At 40.4% G+C, this 20,663-nt stretch overlaps 1 protein-coding gene across 6 annotated transcripts in view; it reads right to left on the minus strand.

The window, feature by feature from the left end:
* Window positions 1–2,543: 2,543 nt before the first annotated feature.
* Window positions 2,544–20,663, minus strand: part of chd3 (chromodomain helicase DNA binding protein 3) — a 55,781-nt gene continuing 37,661 nt past the window's right edge. For 3 of the 6 annotated variants that reach the window (XM_047386999.1, XM_047386997.1, XM_047386996.1), the window contains exons 38-40: window positions 19,169–19,332; window positions 18,818–18,944; window positions 7,218–13,258 (exon numbers count right to left, since the gene is read on the minus strand). In XM_047386999.1, the coding sequence (XP_047242955.1) occupies window positions 12,999–13,258; window positions 18,818–18,944; window positions 19,169–19,332 (551 nt within the window). In that variant the 3' untranslated portion in view covers window positions 7,218–12,998. Of the gene's footprint in view, window positions 4,608–7,217; window positions 13,259–14,031; window positions 14,198–17,162; window positions 17,312–18,817; window positions 18,945–19,168; window positions 19,333–20,663 lie in introns of those variants that run through there. The other 3 variants (XM_047387000.1, XM_047387001.1, XM_047387002.1) reach the window with 3 other exon arrangements.

Raw genomic sequence — 20,663 nt, forward strand, 5'->3', positions numbered from 1 at the left:
TTTGTTGCATAACCCTTAGAACTTTGTTGAAGCATCTTTTGATTCAGTCTGAGCATTCAGTCTTATTTGGTCAGTCATCTTTACACAGTAAAATTTCCCTAATCTTTCTTGCAAAAGATTTTTAAATCTATAAGGTTATGAGGAGATTTTTTTATCACAGCCATGTTCAGGTGATCCAACATATCTTCTGTCGGATTTAGTTCTGGACTCCAGCTCTGCCATGCCAAAATTTTTATTTTTCCCTCAAACAGTCCTTGTTTTGGTGATATGGATATATTCTTGGACTCATATTGATGCTAATAAAAATAAATTCCCTGTGCGTCCTCAGCCTTCTAGCATGACACCTTAATGTTTTGGGCCGACACCATCTGGTATTTGGAACCTGTCAATTTCTCAACATCATTAGTTTGAGTTCATTGGTATTAACACAGCATAGCTATTTATTTTTCCCTATATAATCAGAAATCTTTGATTATTCACATAAAAAATCCTGTTGGTCTCCAACAATTGTGTTAAACAAGTATCATATAACATAACAAATCACAGCCACTTTGCAATGACAAATTGCAGTGTAAACATTATGAAAATAGCTTTAAACCCAGCAAATTCTGTTCTTTCGGCACATTTCCCATAGACCGCTGCTGAAAAAGGCTGTGTGCTAACAGTCTTTAGTCTCAATAAGGATCGGTGAACCCAAGAGAGAAAGGGGTGTGAAGTTTGCTTTATTAAAGATTTCATGAACTATGATTTTATTTAGAATTTAATTATTTTAAGAAAATCAACATGGGACCTAACTACTATATATACTGGTCCTTCTCAAAATATTAGCATATTGTGATAAAGTTCATTATTTTCCATAATGTCATGATGAAAATTTAACATTCATATATTTTAGATTCATTGCACACTAACTGAAATATTTCAGGTCTTTTATTGTCTTAATACGGATGATTTTGGCATACAGCTCATGAAAACCCAAAATTCCTATCTCACAAAATTAGCATATCATTAAAAGGGTCTCTAAATGAGCTATGAACCTAATCATCTGAATCAACGAGTTAACTCTAAACACCTGCAAAAGATTCCTGAGGCCTTTAAAACTCCCAGCCTGGTTCATCACTCAAAACCCCAATCATGGGTAAGACTGCCGACCTGACTGCTGTCCAGAAGGCCACTATTGACACCCTCAAGCAAGAGGGTAAGACACAGAAAGAAATTTCTGAACGAATAGGCTGTTCCCAGAGTGCTGTATCAAGGCACCTCAGTGGGAAGTCTGTGGGAAGGAAAAAGTGTGGCAGAAAACGCTGCACAACGAGAAGAGGTGACCGGACCCTGAGGAAGATTGTGGAGAAGGGCCGATTCCAGACCTTGGGGGACCTGCTGGAAGCAGTGGACTGAGTCTGGAGTAGAAACATCCAGAGCCACCGTGCACAGGTGTGTGCAGGAAATGGGCTACAGGTGCCGCATTCCCCAGGTCAAGCCACTTTTGAACCAGAAACAGCGGCAGAAGCGCCTGACCTGGGCTACAGAGAAGCAGCACTGGACTGTTGCTCAGTGGTCCAAAGTACTTTTTTCGGATGAAAGCAAATTCTGCATGTCATTCAGAAATCAAGGTGCCAGAGTCTGGAGGAAGACTGGGGAGAAGGAAATGCCAAAATGCCAGAAGTCCAGTGTCAAGTACCCACAGTCAGTGATGGTCTGGGGTGCCGTGTCAGCTGCTGGTGTTGGTCCACTGTGTTTTATCAAGGGCAGGTGTCAATGCAGCTAGCTATCAGGAGATTTTGGAGCACTTCATGCTTCCATCTGCTGAAAAGCTTTATGGAGATGAAGATTTCATTTTTCAGCACGACCTGACACCTGCTCACAGTGCCAAAACCACTGGTAAATGGTTTACTGACCATGGTATCACTGCTCAATTGGCCTGCCAACTCTCCTGACCTGAACCCCATAGAGAATCTGTGGGATATTGTGAAGAGAACGTTGAGAGACTCAAGACCCAACACTCTGGATGAGCTAAAGGCCGCTATCGAAGCATCCTGGGCCTTCATAAGACCTCAGCAGTGCCACAGGCTGATTGCCTCCATGCCACGCCGCATTGAAGCAGTCATTTCTGCCAAAGGATTCCCGACCAAGTATTGAGTGCATAACTGTACATGATTATTTGAAGGTTGACATTTTTTGTATTAAAAACACTTTTCTTTTATTGGTCGGATGAAATATGCTAATTTTGTGAGATAGGAATTTTGGGTTTTCATGAGCTGTATGCCAAAATCATCCGTATTAAGACAATAAAAGACCTGAAATATTTCAGTTAGTGTGCAATGAATCTAAAATATATGAATGTTAAATTTTCATCATGACATTATGGAAAATAATGAACTTTATCACAATATGCTAATATTTTGAGAAGGACCTGTATATAATATGTATCAAAGGTCATATTCATGTGACAGATATTCGTAGCTAGCTAACACTAGCTAGCCAGGACAAGCTAGCAAGAGATGGTTCGATAGATTCAAAATAAATACAAACAACTATTTCCATAATTTCATTCAGTTTTATTACAAACAAAATTAGAGAAAATAAGGAGATGTGTCGCCATTGACATGTTTTTTACTGCCACTCATCATTTGATTGGCACCACCACATACACAGTGACACAACATACCCAGAAATCAAGTGAAAATCCTGAAAAGAGGACAACGAAGAGTGGATAAAGAACTAATTTGCTGTTCTTGACTAAACATTTTAGTTTGGGGGTTGATTTATTTTAAAATAATAAAACTTCGTAAAAATCCTAGGGAAAAGTTTTATGGGATAAGTTGATTCAATGATAGGCCATCTTTTCAGTTTTGACTTAAAACAGTCGATACTGACCAGATTTTACAGGTTGACATCAGTTTCGAAATGCATTTTATTGACTTTACATGTGTTCAGCTATGCTTATTAAGGCATTTTTTTTTATGACGCAATACATAAAAGCCCCGTCTGTGATTCTCGGGATAACTATTGTGTACTTCTAATGGAGCTAAAATGTACTACGATGTTGGTAGAAGCATTTCGGGTTACATATGATCTATTTTCTGTAGACGGACGTAATTAAGCCCCAAAACTAAAAAGTAAGCCAGTAAAGTTTACTTTCTTGTATTATATATATATGCATTTCTGAAGTTAGCTCAACTTCTTCGTTTGCGTTCTCTTGCAACAATGGGATAATGGGAACTATGTATTGTGCAGGACACATACTACTGTTTTTTCATGTTTTAGAATTACAAAGAAACGTCTCTTTTGGTAGAAGCTCCTTCTCGAATAGCAACAGTGAGAACAACAGCAACATCAACAACAACAATGCTCATAACTGGGAGAGTAAAAATACAAGAGAACACGAATGAGCTGCTTAAATATGCAAAGTATGTCACAGGATTTTTGTAAAAAGAAATAGAAATAAAAAAATAAAATAAAACCCAGGAAAAACTCCAGTACAGAACGGTAAGAGCAGTGCAGAGGGTGGTCGACAAGCTTTAATAACACTGATTTGCTTATGAAAGGTTATAAACATTCATAGAGGGCTCCTGAAAAATAGTGTCATTATGAGAAACCCCCTTCAAAATACCTCGAAGCTCTGTACATAAACTCAAACCAGGGAAGCAGTTTAGGATGCTGGAAAATACTTTATGTTCAAACAAGTCCTGAATATATTTATAATATCATACCTTTGCACATGAGTTTTATCTAAACATGTACCGTTAAAAAAAAGAGCAAAATAAAGGTAAATAAGAACCAAAGAGCTGGAGCAGTGCTTGGAGCGGCTTAAACTCAGACACCAGAGAATCAGCCTCTCTCTGAGCATTAGAAATAGTATTAAAACGAGTGTAGGCACAGCTTGATAACATTTTTTTTTTTCGTTTCCACAAGACAGCATTGTTGTGATAAGAGCATGCTTCAGGGGATGGAGCGTCGTGGTAGAGATGAGTATAGTTTTACATGCAGCTTTCTGTGGGAGGTTTAGGAGGAAGAGGAATGGGATACAGTCTACTGACAGATCTAGTAGGTTTCTCAGGGTTGGGGTAGGTTTAGCATTTCTTATTTTGTGTGTGTGTGAGTGTGTGTATAGGGGAGGTTTGAAGCATCTCTTGAGGAGGAGGAGACCCAGTTGATGGGGCCATTCATGAGGAGTATAATGGTTTGAGGCAGACATAAAATGATCACAAGAAGTTGGAGGTCAGCTGGACTGTTTGTCAGTGGGAGTGGGTCTACGTGTGCAATTGAAGTTATGTTGGAAGTGTTTGTTTCAAATGAAGAAACTACAATCAACTGTTTGAGTACGTTTGTCTTCAGTCGGTTAGTTGTAACGCTGAGAGCGTGGGTCGGTGATGCTGCTTACTCACTCCTGCAAAAAAAAACAACAAAAACCGTCCCTCTGTAGGGGAGTAACTGAAGTGCCTTTTTAGCAGGAAATGGGTTTCAGGTGCGCGATCGCGAATGTGTATGGATGTGTGTTGTCTAGTCGTCGATACAGATGATCTCTCCGCTGCGCTGCTCCCGTCGGTTCACCAGCAGTTCTGCTTCCCGTTCCTTCTTTACAGACATGGGAGGCCCGTTCAGGACTGCGGGGGGAAACAAAAACGCAAGCTCAGTTCAGTCGGTTCAGTGTCTTTGCTGTCTGCACTTCCACAGGACAGAGGAGGAGAATAAAAAAAATCCATCAAATCAGATGAGGACAAGCACTGTTTCTTTAATTAAGGCATATATATTTTCATTGTATGTTATTCTTTTAAAGACATCAGTGCACGACTCAGCACACAGTATTCATCACTTTAAAGCTCCTTTTTTTGCAGATTTTGATATTGTTTTAAATCAAGCAGCAGACATGTTTTAGCTGAATAGCATGTAGATTTTGAAAACACAGAAAAAAGGTGACTAATTAAATGAGGCTTTTGTGATTAATGTAATTTTCAAAGACTTTCGTCAACAATTTATGCATTTCATTTGATCATCCTTCACAGTGACCTAGGCTCAATGCAAACTGCTACCTTAAATTAAAGAGGTAAGACTTGTGAAAGCAGTTTAATTGATTGTTAAAACATCATGAATGGCACATGGCAAACACTCCAACAATTAGACCTCTAGACGTTGAGAAGATGACTTGCGGTTTGTCAACTGAGCTGCAGAATGGGAAAAAAAAGTGATCAAAGAGACTTTGAACATGACATTGATGGTGCTACCAGACGGTTCTGTCTGAGTATTTCAGAAACTATTGATCTGCTGGGATTTTCATGCATACCAGTCTTTCAGGTTAACGGGGAATGGTCCAAAGAAAGAGAAAATATCAAGTGGGTTGCAGTTGTGTGGATGAAAATGCCTTGTTGATGCTGGACTAGTATGGACAGACTGGTCTAACTGGTACAATTCACACAAGCTAATCAAAATTGGACAGAAATAGATGAAAAAACATTTACCTTGCCCAGTGAGTCTCGATTTGTGGTGGATTGGAAGAGTCATAATTCAGTGTAAAGAACATTAAAGCATGAATTCAAGCATCTTTTCATCTTTTCAGGGTGATACGGTAGAGTGATAGATGACATGGTGGATCGGCAGCTGACAAATGTGCAAGAACTGTGTGATGCTCTAATGTCAATATGGACCAAAATTCTCTAAAGAATGTTTCTAACACCTTGTTGAGGAGGTTCAACATTTTACTAGCAAGATTTTACTGCTACTTTTACTACCTAATAAAGTGGGAAATGAGTGTAAACACCCAAGATTGAAATCAACAACACTAAATTCAAAATTGTTTACATCAGCGTGATCTGCGTTCTAATTGACCTGCAAGGGCACTGACCACACAACCAGACACAGGCATCATTGTCCTGCATGGGCGAGGGAGCATATAAGCTGGAAGAGGCTCCAGTGGGCGTCACTGCTGTTCTCTGATGAAAGTCGATTCTCGTTGAGCAGGAATGATGGCTGCCTACGATGTTGGAGATGTCAAGGAGAGCGCTATACATCAGCCATTGTTGTAACCAGACAAGACTTTATGGTGGAGCTGGTGTTACAGTGTAAGTAGGTCTGTCTGGTCAATACAGAACTGCTCTACACATTGTAAATAGTAAAGTGAGAAGCTCATACTACCTGAAAAACATCATTAATCCAGTGATTGGGCCCCTGCATGAACAACACAGACCTAATTTCATCTTCATGAAAGACAATGCTCCAGCTCATCGAGGTTGCATCATTAGTGAATGGCTGCTGGAGACTGGGGTAACTGGGATGGAGTGACCTGCATTTCTCCAGATCCGAATCCCTGAGAAAACCTATGGGATCAGCAAAGTCGCCATCTAAAGGCTTGTAACTCTGTACCCCAGAACCTCAATGACCAGAGGACCACCCTTCAAGAACAGTGGGATGCAATGCCTCAGCAGACAATAAGTCGACTTGTGAACAGCTTGACATGTCGTTGTCAAGCTGTACTTGATGTTCAAGCGCACGTGAGACGTTACTGAGACACTGGCATTTTTTGTTATGGTATACCCACCACTGTTATTGGCTTTTGTTTCAATAAATTGTTTAAGATGTGAAAATCACCACTGCATGCTTCTACTCAAATACCCTACTTTCATTAAATAATAACGCTGCAGTGTGAACCTTTTATGATTTCCATAAGTTTCACCCAAAATATCCCTAACTTCTGTGTGTAGTGTACATAGACACAGATCACATGCATAATGGGTAAGATGACAGCTAAGAAAATGAAAAAATAAATAAATTTAACAAGGACAAAAGTAACAAAATTAACTGTTCCTAATTGAGGGAATTTAAGTTTTATTTTGAAAATAAATGTCTAGTTTGAAAGTGAACATCTGAGCTGTTGGGGACATGAAAGGAGGAATGATTTTAAACCAGTATACATGCTTGCTAGAAAAAAATGTCAGCAAATCAGGAATAATTATTGAAAAAAACCAGTAATCTGTTCCGAGATGTTTATCAAGGCGCACAGAAATATTTGTAGTTGAGCAAGATGCAAAGATTACATTTTGTAGAACAAGGCTTGTGGTAAACGTGGCCTGAGTTGGAGGTCTTTTTTTTTAACAATTACAATCTTTGCTTTGTTTACTGATGCTAACTCAACCAAGGCATTATGTTTGAAAATACGACAATAAGTGCACTTATACATGCTAACCACATTGTTTTTGCAACAATAAGCAGCATTCCAAGTGTACATTGTTATAGTATTTATTACAAAAACTTGCATATTACAGTACATCAATGTTTCATATAATATATACAGTACAATGTTGGCAATAAGGACAAAACCTAGAAATACATGACTGTTAACTGGAAGAAAGTGAGGCCAGCAATGAGTAAACACATCTTTTTTATGCACATAAGGACACAGAAACACATGGATGATAACTAACATCTTTCTGCACGACAGCACAGCTAGCCAGCAGAGGGTCTGTGTTTCCCACATTGGTGAGTTTTGATGAAAGCGCTCTAGGAGCAAAATGGCAAGTTTAGAGCTTGATTCAAAATAAAATGCGGGAAACGACCAATGGAGGATGGCTCTCACTTACACCATGGGAAAAGTCAATGGGTCGTAGCACCCCCTTGCTGATCAAAGTCGTGATAAGGTTTGTATTGAGCTGAAGATGTTAAATAAGGTGAAACTGTGTGTATGCGAGTGTCTGTACTTCAGTGGGGAGCAGTTGTGGGAAAAAGTATGGCATTTTGCCACCAGAGGCCGAGAGAGGATACAGAGAGAAACAACTGAGTGTGTGTGAATGTGTGTGTGTTTGTGGTTGGAGCAGACAAAATCTGATAAGAGGCCGAAAAAAATCAAGGTAAAGACTGGGTAAAAAAGCAAGAGGTGCACAACAGGAGAAAATACTGCAGAGGCACAGATGTGGAACAAAAAGAACAAGGCAATTCAAATATAGAGCATGACGGAAAAAAACAAATACTTAACTGAGAACAGTAGATCTGTCCAGAAATCAAGAATGCTCAAAAAGTGTTTGAGATTGTCTATCTACAGAAGAGTTGTAGACAGATAATACAATTAATAAAAATGTTAAAATAGAAGTCCTGTTATTTTGCAGAAAAAGCCCCTGAATGTCTTGGCTGGTGGATATAAAAACATTGTGGTCAGCACTAGAAAAAAATAGTATCTAAGAGGTAGCATGTAACTGGAAAACAGAGGACCAAGGATTGATCCCTGTGGTACACCCCAATTCATTTGAGCCACTAGGCTTGTTTTAGAGTGATAGCAACCATTCTGTTTAAGGTGTATGAATGCAATCAATCAGCAATACCAAAACTAGACTTAAGATGATGCAAGAACATGCTCTGATTGACAGTATTGCAGCTGGCATTGAAGATCAGAGGAACCAAAGATTTAATTTTCCCTTTCTCTCCACCCAGCAGTAGGTCAATCAGCCACAAGAAGTGTAATAAAACAAGACAGGAACTTGATAGAAGCAATTAGTTTTCATAAATGACTGCAATTTTGTCATTATCGTGGAGCATAAAACAAAGAATATTCCCTTTGTGACTTAAATTGTCATACAATCACTTTTTGGTCAACATTCCTATGGTCTGCCTGTACATTAGCTTCCCAGTAGCAGCGGATAATGTTTTCTAACCCAAAATTAAGTTGGCAGTGATTTTTGCAGCAAACCTAAGAAAGACCTCACATCAAGTAAGAGAACAGAGCAGCTCTTAAGAGCTCTTAAACTCCAAGCATGGCCATTAGTCATCTCTCCAAGACCTGAAACTCTAAACTGCTCTAATTGGATTATTTAAAGTTCAAAACGGCTGTTAAAAAAAGCCTGGCCTTAGTCTTGGGGGTGTCTCTCCCCTGTAGATGCTGAATACTATCTGATCAAGAAAATGTTGTCTTCTTGGCAGGAAATGCTGTAGATTTGCTTCTATAAAGCCTTGCATGAGTGCATTCTGGGTAAAAGTTTTAATCAGGAATCAGACATGTCTTGCAGTTGTCAACCTATCAGGAATTTTAAAGTGCTATCTTGCTGGTTTCACAATAAATATCCAACTAAAAAGAAAAAAGAACATTTGATGAATCCTTGACTTGAATAGTTTTTACATATGTTTGAATGTATTAAAGTTGAGGGTAAAAGCACACAATCTTTTAAGGACTAAATGTTGATACGCCAGTGTGCGTTAACGCGTCAATGTGCTTTATTTTAACTGGTCCTGGACATGGCACCAAATAAGTTTCAAAACTGTGACATAGTTCAACACTGAAAACAAGAAAGAAAGCGGAAATAATGAATAATTGCTTTGTCTTACTAAAACCATAAACCATAGATTTTTTGTTTGTTTTGTTCATGGCACCCTAGATAGAACATAATGTCTTTAATGTCACTGTACAAGCACAACAAAACTGAGATGATGAATCTATCCAGCTAATAGAAAACAAAATATGATTTTTATCTCAACATGGTTTAATTGAAAAGTTGCTTTTGATTGATGTGTACTATTTTTCAATTAAACTACTTTGTTATAGTTTCTTAATGACTTGTCCCCCTAATTACCTCTTTCCCCAATAAAAAGTTTTTAAGATGCAGTAAACAACAATTGTCACAACATAAATGTAGTACAGGCATGGGGAGCCTGAACGCATGGTACCTAAAAAACTAGCTAACTATTGCAGTCTAGGCAGGTTTTGCAATCTGCATTCAGTGATATTGCGATATTGTGCAGCCCTATGCCAGAATATATTATAAAGATAATAATCTTAGTAATCATAAGGTTGCTATATTTAATCATCCAAATATGCACAGACCCAGTATTTACAATTACTAAGGCAAGTACTCACTACTCTTTACTACTAACCAAATATTTTCTTTTAAAATCATTTGTATTTGTACTTAAGAAGAAATTTAGATGTAGTTTATACCACCACTCTCTGATGCTACAACACAGGTAACTTATTGGCACTAAACCAATTAATGTAAATATGCCTCATATATATTTGTGTTTACAGCTTTTTGTCTTTTCTGCTTTATGATGAAATTTGGCAAAAGTTTGGCTAAATATGTTCAGAGAAAATTAAAAACAATGATAAAATGCATGATGATTTATTAACTCCAAAGTAGTTAATATAAGCCAGGCTATTTTATGTTTTCGTCTCTTGCTGTCATCAAACGTTTTTTCTCATTTTACTTGAAAGCGATTGTTGAAACTATTTTTGACCTTACTTACCTCATAGAGCTAACATGGCTAACTTGTTAGCTAACTTTCCTTGCTAAGACGTCTTAGCTAACAGCAGCGGTTCTGGTTTCTGGTCAACTAAAAAGCAGTAATTATTTATTCTTTCCTTTCAAGCTGGTTATGATGTATGATTTATCTGTTTACCCTAAAGTTACAGTTTTGCTTTGTTCATATTTATTTGGCTAAATAGGTTGGGGAAAACAATGATAAAATCCAAGTCAATTGATTGACTGCAGACTCCGTAATGCCAACCAAGCTAATTCACATTTTCCTTTTTTTTTTTACAACGAAAGTAGATTAAAAGAAAGTTTCCAAATTTTCTTTAACACTGCTGTGGAAACACGACTATTAACCATCTTTTTGCCTTATAATCTTGTCTAGTATTTTCAGCAGACAATAGCTCTAACGAGCGAAGGTGCAAAAAGAATTTCTTGATTTTTTTTAAACCTTAAACATTGTTTTAATGTTTAAAGTACAGTTTGGTGTTGCTCGAGTTTATATGGTTGAAAGTGTGAGGAGAGAAAAAAACAATAATATAATCATGTCAATGCATTTGCTCAAGACCAGTTAGCATATAGAAATGTCATTTACATTATCCTCTTTTTTGCACATTTCCAACTTTCCATGTTTCCGGACAGTGATGTGGGATCACTTTTCTAAACGAATTGTTTACATTGTAAAAGTAGTATGGCTAACTTTCTTAGTCAGCATTTTCTAGCTAGCATTGTGAAGTGACAATACTTCTGGTTTCTGGTCCAATATTGACCAGAAGGGAAATATTCTCTTTCTACATTGGTTATGATGTAGAATCTTTAAGTTACAGCTTGGCCTGATTCAGATTTATCTGGCTAAATATGTTAGGAGAAAATTAAAATACAACACAGGTTAATGTAGCAGGACAACAACTGCCAGATATATCACAAGTCAATGTAAGCATGCCTAATTAATTTAACAAAAATCTTGATTTCTTCTTTTCATATTCAGTGTATTCCAGACTTGGTTTCTGGCACTCCACTGATCTACAGTGCAGCGTTATTTCCTTTTACCTTTCTTTTAATGTTTTTTTCAAACTTATCTCATTCACATTTAAGTTAAAATTGGTGCAGAAAATACAGTTTCTTTGGCTAATTGTGTTAAGAGAAAAAAACAAACTGGGAAAGAATCCTTGGCACCATCATTTAGAAATACAAAACAAACTAGATTTTATAAAAATTCCTAAATTACCATACCTAAACGCACACATTTATAAGAATTAAACTGTTGTAAATGTAAATGTATACCATCGACTATGTACTCATTGCAGGCCACACAACCTTTAAAACTAAAGGGAAACATCACCCAGTTGTCATAACATTCACACACCTGATTTAGGTTTTAAGGGATTTAAGGGATACCGCCGTTCTCCTCAAGATAAGATGTTCGACACAGCTTTGCTACACACACACACACACTGGGTTCAGAAAAAGTCATAATGCAGACAGGAGTGTTTTATTTTCTCTGGGATCAAGGGACATTTTTCACCGCGTGGAATCCATCACGCTGATACAATAAAGTAGCTCGAGGAACACAAATGTCTCTTTGAGCTTCAAAGCGATCCTCCCTTTTTCTTTCAGTGACAGATTGCAGTCTTCGTCTATGAGGAAGAGCGGCTCATAAATAGTCCTTTCCGTTGTCATGAGGTCTAAGAACAGGAAATGTAGATACTTCAGCAGAGTGGTATCCTCTGTTAGGAGACAATCTCCTATTAAAAAAAGGTGCAAGAGAAAGTAATATTGTTCCACTTGCATTACAGTACATATTTCATAGGCATTTCATTGGTCCTTCAGGTTGGGTGAAATGCTATTGATTCAGTTAAAAAGGCAACAAATCAGTTTTCCATATCTGTGGCTTCTGGATTTATGCTTGATTGAGCCTAGGAATTCTAAAACAAGATGATCCATGGGATGAAGTGCTTTAAACTTAACAACCTTGGCTCCTTTTGCTTTCTTTTCCTTAACTCTACACAAGATGAACTTGGCCCAGTTTATCTTCCTCTATTTTGAGTTTGGGTTTCATCCTTCTGCATTCAGGAAGCTGAACTAAGTTTTCAGGTTGTTTGAGAGATCCAAAGTGCTGGTATACATTGTGTGTGTGTGTGTGTGTGTGTGTGTGTGTGTGTGTGTGTGTGTAGGTGTGTATGTGTGTGTGTGTGTGTGTGTGTGTGTGAGGAGGACGAGAGGACTGTGGAGGAATGAGGGAGTACAGGGTCAGATTGAGGGAACCGGCTTGTTCACTGAGCCTGCAGATGAAGGATGGGTCCGGAGGGAAATCTTTTGGCTCAAAGGGAAAAACAGAAAGAGAAGTCTCAGGAAATCTGCATGAGAAGATCTAAAAAAATCATTTTTGCTGCATTTTTCTAAAAAACCTGTGATTGCATTAAAATTGCCTCCTTTTTTGTCCTCTTTCATCCCGGTCAGAATTTGTTAAGCTTTTTTTTTCAGCAGCACCCTTCATTTCTCCCTGCTTATCTTTGGTCCACTCTTTAAGAAGTTGGTTGCCTGCTTTCTTTTGTGGGTCAAAGTGCTGCCACTGCTTTTATTTTCCATTTCAAGCCTTTAGTTTTTGTGTTTTGAGATTTTTCTTCGATCTTTATATATACCTCACATTCCAGCAGCGCCTAAGTGCTTTGCTATGAGGTCTTCTTTGGAGCTTTGTCTTATTCGTTCATGTTTTATAATCCAGTTTATTTCAGTTTTGCTACATTCCAGACTTGTCCCCCTCTCCTTCCGTCAGGGCTTTTTTGGTCGGCCGTTGCGCGGCAGGTTCTCCACCGTGTTGCTCAGCCGGTACTTGACGATGATGCTGTGCACGGTGGACTTGGGCATCCGCAGCTCCAGCCCGATAGCTCCCTCTGACTTGCCATCTTTCCAGAGGTCCACCACCCGCTGCCGCTGCATCACGTCGTGCTCCTTGGTCTTCTGGAAAACCCCGGCGGTAGTTGATCCACCAGCGGCTCCCCCGGTGGCCCCAGCAGCAGCAGTGGCAGCTTCTGTGGGGGCAGACAAGCGGCAGACTTGTAGTGGAGGCTCGGTGAGAGGGGGAGCAGGATAATGTCACACTTTACACATCCCCAAAGAGACTTCTCTTTAACTTGCCTCCCTCCTCTGCAGGGAGGTCAGAGGTCAGAGATGGAGCTACTGGGGCTGGTGGGAAGGTGGGGGTATCAGCAGGGCAGGTGCTCCTGTGTGCTCCGCTCTATCACTTTAATTTATATGCTTCTAAAAGACGAAGCTTTGTCTAGAATGTGAGTCCATTAGCAGAGCTGCACAGCTTCCTGATGGCAAAAACAGGTTACCCAAAAATTCAGCTCCAGATGTTGCTGATATACATCGCCTTTCAAAATAATTAATAACCACTGATTTTTTTTTTACTTTTTGTCTCATTATGATTCCAAACTTCAATTTTAATAAGACAAACCAACACAAAGTAATGGTGAGATTGGTGAAAAATTATACACACTTTTTAATATAACCCCACTAAATAAATCAAATCAATAAAACAATCGGTTGCCTTAGGAAGTCGCATTAATAGTTGATACAACTTGTGTGATCAGTTTAATTTATTCTCACCATTAATTAAATGTATTCTCAGGATATACACAGCTGTTCTATGAAGGGTTCAGTGGTTTGCTAGAGAACATAAGTGAACTAAGAGCCTCATGAAGACCAAAGAACACAGAAAACGAGTTATTTGAACATTTCACAGAGGACAGTTTAATTCATTATCTGAAAATGGAAAGGGTTTAGCTAGCTATCTTGGATAGCTGCAAACCTACCAAGATATGGCTGTCCACCAAAACTGACACATGGTAACTCTGGAGGAGCTGCAGAGATCCACAACTCAGGTGAGAGTATCTGCTGGCAAATTACCGATTAGCTGTGCACCTCACAGATGTGGCCTTTTTGGAAGAGTGGCAAGAAATAAATTACTGTTGAAAGAAAGCCACAAGACATCCCATTTGTATTTTGCCATAAAACATCTTGGGTTAAACAACAAACATGTAGAAGATGGTCCTACTGCCCACAGTAAAACATTATGGGGGCAGAATCACGCTGTGGGGATGCAGTTCTTCAACAGGGGCAGGGGAGCTGGACATAGTTGGTGGAAGATAGATGGAGATAAATACAGGGCAAAGCTTCCTCACCTCCAAGCAGGACAACAACCCTAAATGTAAAGCTGGAGCTATAATAGAATGGTTTATATCAAAGGCTACTCATGTGTAAGAATGGCCTAGTCAAAGGCCACACCAAAATCTAGTAGACAATTTTGGGCAAGTCTTGAAAACTGATGTTCGCCAAAACTCTCCATCCGACATGACCGAGTATGAGCTATTTTGAAAAGAAGAATTGGCAAAAACCTCAGTCTCTGGATGTGCAAAGCTGCTAGAGTCAAAAACAAAAAACATTTGCAGCTGTGACTGCAGCAAACGTATTGACTCAATAGGCTGAATACAAACGCACACCACACTTTCAAATATAATCATTTGAAAACCATTTATCATTTGCTTTCCACTTATGGTCTATCACATTAAATCCCAGTAAAAAACACTGTAGCTTGCGACTGTAGTGTGACAGAATATGAAAAGGTTCAAGGGTTATGAATGATTTTGCAATAGTTTTGCAGCCATGTACATGACTTGGAGAAATTGGTGTATTCTTACATTAAGAAAACGCTGCTGAAGCAGTAGATGTGTACCTAAGTATGCGTAATTGTGGAGCTGTTCTGTGTACCCGACTGTGGGACCTTGTTTCAGTAAACTGCCATTAATGTAGGGAGGTTACAAGGTGGCAAACATCTGAGAATTGTTATTTTAACTCTGGTCCACCCCTCCTGTGCCTGCTGGTTTTCCCTCTAGCTGCCTGAATCATAAAAGGTCAGGAAGCAGTACGACCCCAATCAGGACTGTAAATGTGGTCTCATAATCTGCCAAAGATTTTCAGACAGCACGCGGCTCAGCTCGGCTCACCACGGCTCAGCCCAGCTTACGGCCACGAGGGCCCCGGTGAGTCAAAAACCACGAAGAAACAACTATTTCTGAGCGACCAAACACCAGGCCCAGCCCTCGGCCTGTTCACAAGTCACAGCACAACGTTTACACAACCAGGCCTGCTGTGGTTTGCGTCCCACTGAAAATACCTTGGTACAAAGTCAGAATGTTTTCTTGGCACACTCAGACTCAGACGGGCCGAGCATAATGACATTTTCAGCGATAGGCCCCTGGCTCGCTGAAATGCAATGCCTTTGACAGATGTCTTGGTCTGCAATTACAAAAAAAATCAAGATACACCAAATGGGAGGCAGCTCTGAGAGAGAGAGAAAGAGAAAAAGAGAGAGAAAGGGAGAGAGAGATGGGTGTTGTGGTTTCTTTTTGGAGCAAAGCTACTGGGGGAGTATCAGGTTCTACCGGTTATCTCTGCCACATCTCTGCTATCTAAACATTTCCAAACACGAACTCACATGCAGGGCAGAGAGTGCGTCTGGAGAGCACATGCTGTTGCTGAACTAATTATGGGAAACTAAATTCCCAAAGTGACAGTATGCTGTGATAGAACACAGGCAAAAGTGGTGGGATAGGAGCCCAAAACAAAAAGAAATTTTTTTTTACTTTGGTTGTTCAGCAATTTTAATTTGAAAGCGCCTAACTTAGTAACAATCGGACCTTAGAGGAGAAACAAAGCCTGCCTGTCCAGACTGGGCTTTATTATTGCACAATCTGTCATTAGATCCTATAACTGCTGAGCTGAGTGTTGAGGTTTTCAGGCGAGAGATAAAAATGCCTTAATATAACAGTGCAACATGTTTGTGTTTGATTTTGGTAATGTCTATTTCAGGTGTCTATCTGGCAGCCACATCAGAAACTCTGTTGCAGATGTTTTTTTCCAGATATGAACTCCTTTTCCCCCCTTTTTTTTACAACTCAAGCTGCTCAAGGTGATTAAGTGGTACAGATATAAAAACAGTCCTCCTAGAGCAAAGACGTTCTTTATGTTGCTAATTTAAAACCTAAATAATTATATTACACTAAATAAAGGAAATACAAACTCTAAGAGGCCATGGTACTCGACCGGAAAAGGGTGGCTTGTCCTCTTCAGGTTGGTGGAGAGTTCCTGCCTCAAGTGGAGGAGTTTAAGTATCTAGGGGTCTTGTTCACGAGTGAGGGAAGGATGGAACGGGAGATTGACAGACGGATCGGTGCGGCTGCCACAGTAATGGGGTCGCTGTGCCGGTCCGTTGTGGTGAAGAGAGAACTGAGCCGAAAAGCAAAGCTCTCAATTTACTGGTCGGTCTACGTTCCTACCCTCACCTATGGCCATGAACTTTGGGTCATGACCGAAAGAACGAGATCACGGATACAAGCGGCTGAAATGAGCTTCCTCCGTAGGGTGGCCGGGCACTCCCTTAGAGATAGGGTGAGGAGCTCGGCCATCCGGGAGGGGCTCGGAGTAGAGCCACTGCTCCTCCACATCGAGAGGAGCCAGTTGAGGTGGCTCGGGCATCTATACCGGATGCCTCCTGGACGCCTTCCTCGGGAGGTGTTCCAGGCACGTCCCACCGGGAGGAGGCCCAGGGGACGGCCCAGGACACGCTGGAGGGACTTATGTCTCTCGGCTGGCCTGGGAACGCCTTGGGCTCCCCCTGGAGGAACTGGAGGAGGTGTCTGGAGAGAGGGACGTCTGGCGTCTCTGTTGAGTCTGCTGCCCCCGCGACCCGGTCCCGGATAAAGCGGAAGACGACAACGACAACAAACTCTAAGATTTATGGGATTCTCAGGAGGTCTGAACGTGTTGTTTCGATTCTCTTTGCTAAGTGTTTTTCCCACAACAACATAACCATACAAAGACAACATTCCAGAGAAGTTTTCTTTTATAATCGGAGCAGATTTTGGGCCATTTTTATACCTTGTTTTATTGAGCATAAACAGTCCATGTTACCAAGTAATCAAGTCTGGATCTTTATCAGAATTAGCGCTTCTTCAAATCTCACTGCTGCCAAACATTTTACCACTGCGGCTGCAGACTGTGTCAAAGTCACACCAGAAGAACTGTGATGGCGGAGAAAACAGAGGAAATATTCACATTTCTTTAACTTCGTCTTCTTACAGCCACAAACGTCCATGGATTTTATTGGGATTTTATGTAACGGATCAACACAAAGTAATGCATAATTACAAATTGTAAGGAAAATGATACATGGTTTCTAAAATGTTTTACAAATCAAACTGTAAAGTGTGGCGTGCATTTCTATTTGGCCTCCTGAGTCAATACTGTGCAGAAATGCCCTTTTCTGCAGGTCTCCTGGAGTATGTCTACCTGCTTAACACATCTAGAGACTAACATTTTTGTCCATTCTACCTTTCAGCTCAAGCTAAGTCAGATTGGATGGAGAGTGTCTGCTAACGTAATTTTTTACTGATAATTCCTATCATATATTTTAATTGGATTTAGGTCTGGCCCATCTAGACCATTCCATTGTACCTTTGGTTGTAAGTTTAGTGTTGCTGGAAAGTGGACCTCAGTCTTGGTCTTAGGCTGTTTGTAGTCCCTAAAAGGCTGCAAACCAAGGAACACAGCGGACAGGTCTCATGAACATTTAGTTCTCCCTGTCATCTCTGACCTGCTTCCCTGTCCATGCTGAAGAAAAGCATCCCACAGCATGACCCTGACACCACCATGTTTCCCTGTTGGGATGGTGTGCTCGGGGTGATGTGCAGTGTTACATACCGCATTTTGAATGTAAGCTAAAATCTTATTTTAGCTTAAATTCTGAGGCCTTCTGTTATACTGAGATGAAGCTACATGCGGATGAACTATATTTGCCAATCCAGGGAACTTCTGAAAAGAATTGATTGCACTGGATATTATTTAGGTATTCAGAGTAAATGCAGACCACACTGTTTAGATCTCTGTAAAACAAAAACTCAAAAGCATGCATCATTTTATTTCCACCTTACTATAATGTACTACGTAGTGTTATATCACAGACAATCCAAATAAAACACATTAAAGTTTGTGGTGATAACGTGACAAAATGTGGAAAAGTTCCAAGAGGTTTGAAAACTTTAAATTCTAGGTAGTGTTTTTGTTTAAACGTTCCTCCTTTGCAGTCACATCACTTCGGTTTATGTCTCCGTGTTTTTTAGAGCACTAAATCAGTTTCCTGTTGCAACTACAGTCACATTTGCAACCTTATCATGAAGTCAAATGTCAAACAGCATAACCTAAAGAACCCACGTCTGCTGTTGCAGTGGGTTTATGACAAACGCCAGCTCAAACTCTGCGCTGAGATATAATCAGTTCCTTCGCCTGAGGCAGCAACAGTTAGTTCTGCAAAATCCCCCCACGCAAAGACACATAAATCCCTCTTATATCATCAGCTTGCCAAACTGTCACATAGACCACGCCCAGTGGGATTTTCTTAGCTAAATTATCTCCGACTGCTGTAATTATCAGAGTCTCAGAAAAGCAAGCTGTTTTGAAGCGTATCTTATTCGCTCCATCACAAATGTGCGTTTTCCACTTTGGACGAACCAATACCCTGAAAGACTGACCTGATATGAAGGATCCCGGCGGCATCTGGCTGTAGTTGGCTCCTCCCATGTGCAGGGCGCTCGGTGGGGCCGGGGTGAAGGGCGCCCCGTAGTTCTGAGGGGTGGCGTAGGGTCCTGGAGGTATGGGCTGCATGAAGACAGAGAAGGTCAGGTTGTAACATACGATAAAAAGATGTTACGTAAGCTGAAAAGAAATGCTGAATAAGTAGTTGGCAGAATAAAAGGCAGTGTGTTTTCACTGAACACCCTTCATCTGTTGCTTTTCCACTGGTGGCTGGAGCAGGTTTCAGCTTGTAAATGAGACCATGTGTTATAGTGTGTGTGTGTGTGTGTGTGCAGGCCACTGCTGACCGGGGGCGTGTGCGTCTCGGTGCCCTTGCTGGCGAGCCGGCTGAGGATGCTTCTCTCGGACATCTGCAGGCGGGCGGCGATGGGCGGGACTCGGGACAGCGTGGCAGGCAGCCGGGTCACGTCGGCCTTCATGTCGCTGAGCAGCTCCTCAAGCTGGTTTAACACTGCAGTTGCAATAAAAAGCAAAACGTTTCTATTATATAACAGTTTTCATCTGATGCTGTATAGTATTCCAAAATAAAGCGAAATATTGTGCCTTAACCACCCAAACAGTCATTTTGAAAAGAGCTACAATTGTTTTTTTCTCCAAACACTGACTTGCAGCACATTCTTGGTCCTGTATTCATAGGAGATTACAGCTGATTATCTTGATCTCTCTTTCATCGCATCGTTACATGAAATTAATCATTATTCTCAGTTCATATAAAAACAACCAAAAAATACTGGAACATAAACATGAACAGGCTCAGTTGGGAGCCAGTGAGGAAGTTTTTAGAGCTATCACTTAACACTGTGAAAGGTTATCTCAACATGACTGAAGCCTTCCGGAGGCGAAGCCACGTGGTCGGGGCACCAGGAAAGATTGCACAACAGACGGGTTGATCTGTATCTCTTTCATTGTTTGCCTGTCATTATCTGTCTGCCAATTTTTTTTTCTCCTAATCCAGTTGCCAAAATTTACTTGGCCAGGCTTCTCAGTGCCTATTTTACATGGATAATAAAGTCAGTTCCCACCCTGGACTCTTAGAAAGTCTCTGACAATATCCACAGTTCCGGTGAGATGCTTACATGCAGTCACCACCAGCACGAATGTCAGCTTTATTTAGTCTTTTAATGATTTGTTTGAATTGTTGTCTCTCCAGGGTGAAATGATGACACAACATAGAACTGTAATCATAAAAAGAAGAACTGGGTTATGTAAATAGTACGCGCACCAAAACTGCAACAGAGCTAGACTGGTTGGTTTCCTTGTAATGACTTGACTTCAAGGCCTGATCCATAGATTTCCAGAAGGGTTGAAGGTGGACCCATTTCAGAACGGTAATGTTAGACGGCTTTATCAGTTCCCACCCAAGTTATTGTCTGTGCTTAATATCATTTTACTGTTTCAACACCCAGTTCTCGAAGAGTTTCAGCTCTCTTGCTGTTGATTATAGGGAAAGTTGAAGTATAGGAGGTAGTCCTCCTACTTCCTTATTTCACCAGCTTAGTAAGATACACCTATACCATTGGCATTGATACAACCCTCCCCAACATCATGCTGCCACCACCATGGAGCATGATGAAGGCATTCGGCTTGTCGATGAGAGCAGCTGCTAATTTGCGTTCAGCACGAAGGTGTGGATTTTGAAGCCGGGACTTTTTTCTTGGTTGACACACTAATGCTGCGTTCCATTAACCTCGGAAGTCGGAACTGGGATGTCGGAGTTTACGTCATCTCAGAGTTGTAGCATTCCAGTTACCTGCTTGTTTTTGTTCGTATTGCTAGCAACTG

The sequence above is a fragment of the Girardinichthys multiradiatus genome, chromosome 14, assembly GCF_021462225.1.
Source record: "Girardinichthys multiradiatus isolate DD_20200921_A chromosome 14, DD_fGirMul_XY1, whole genome shotgun sequence".
NCBI classification, from domain to species: Eukaryota; Metazoa; Chordata; class Actinopteri; order Cyprinodontiformes; family Goodeidae; genus Girardinichthys; species Girardinichthys multiradiatus.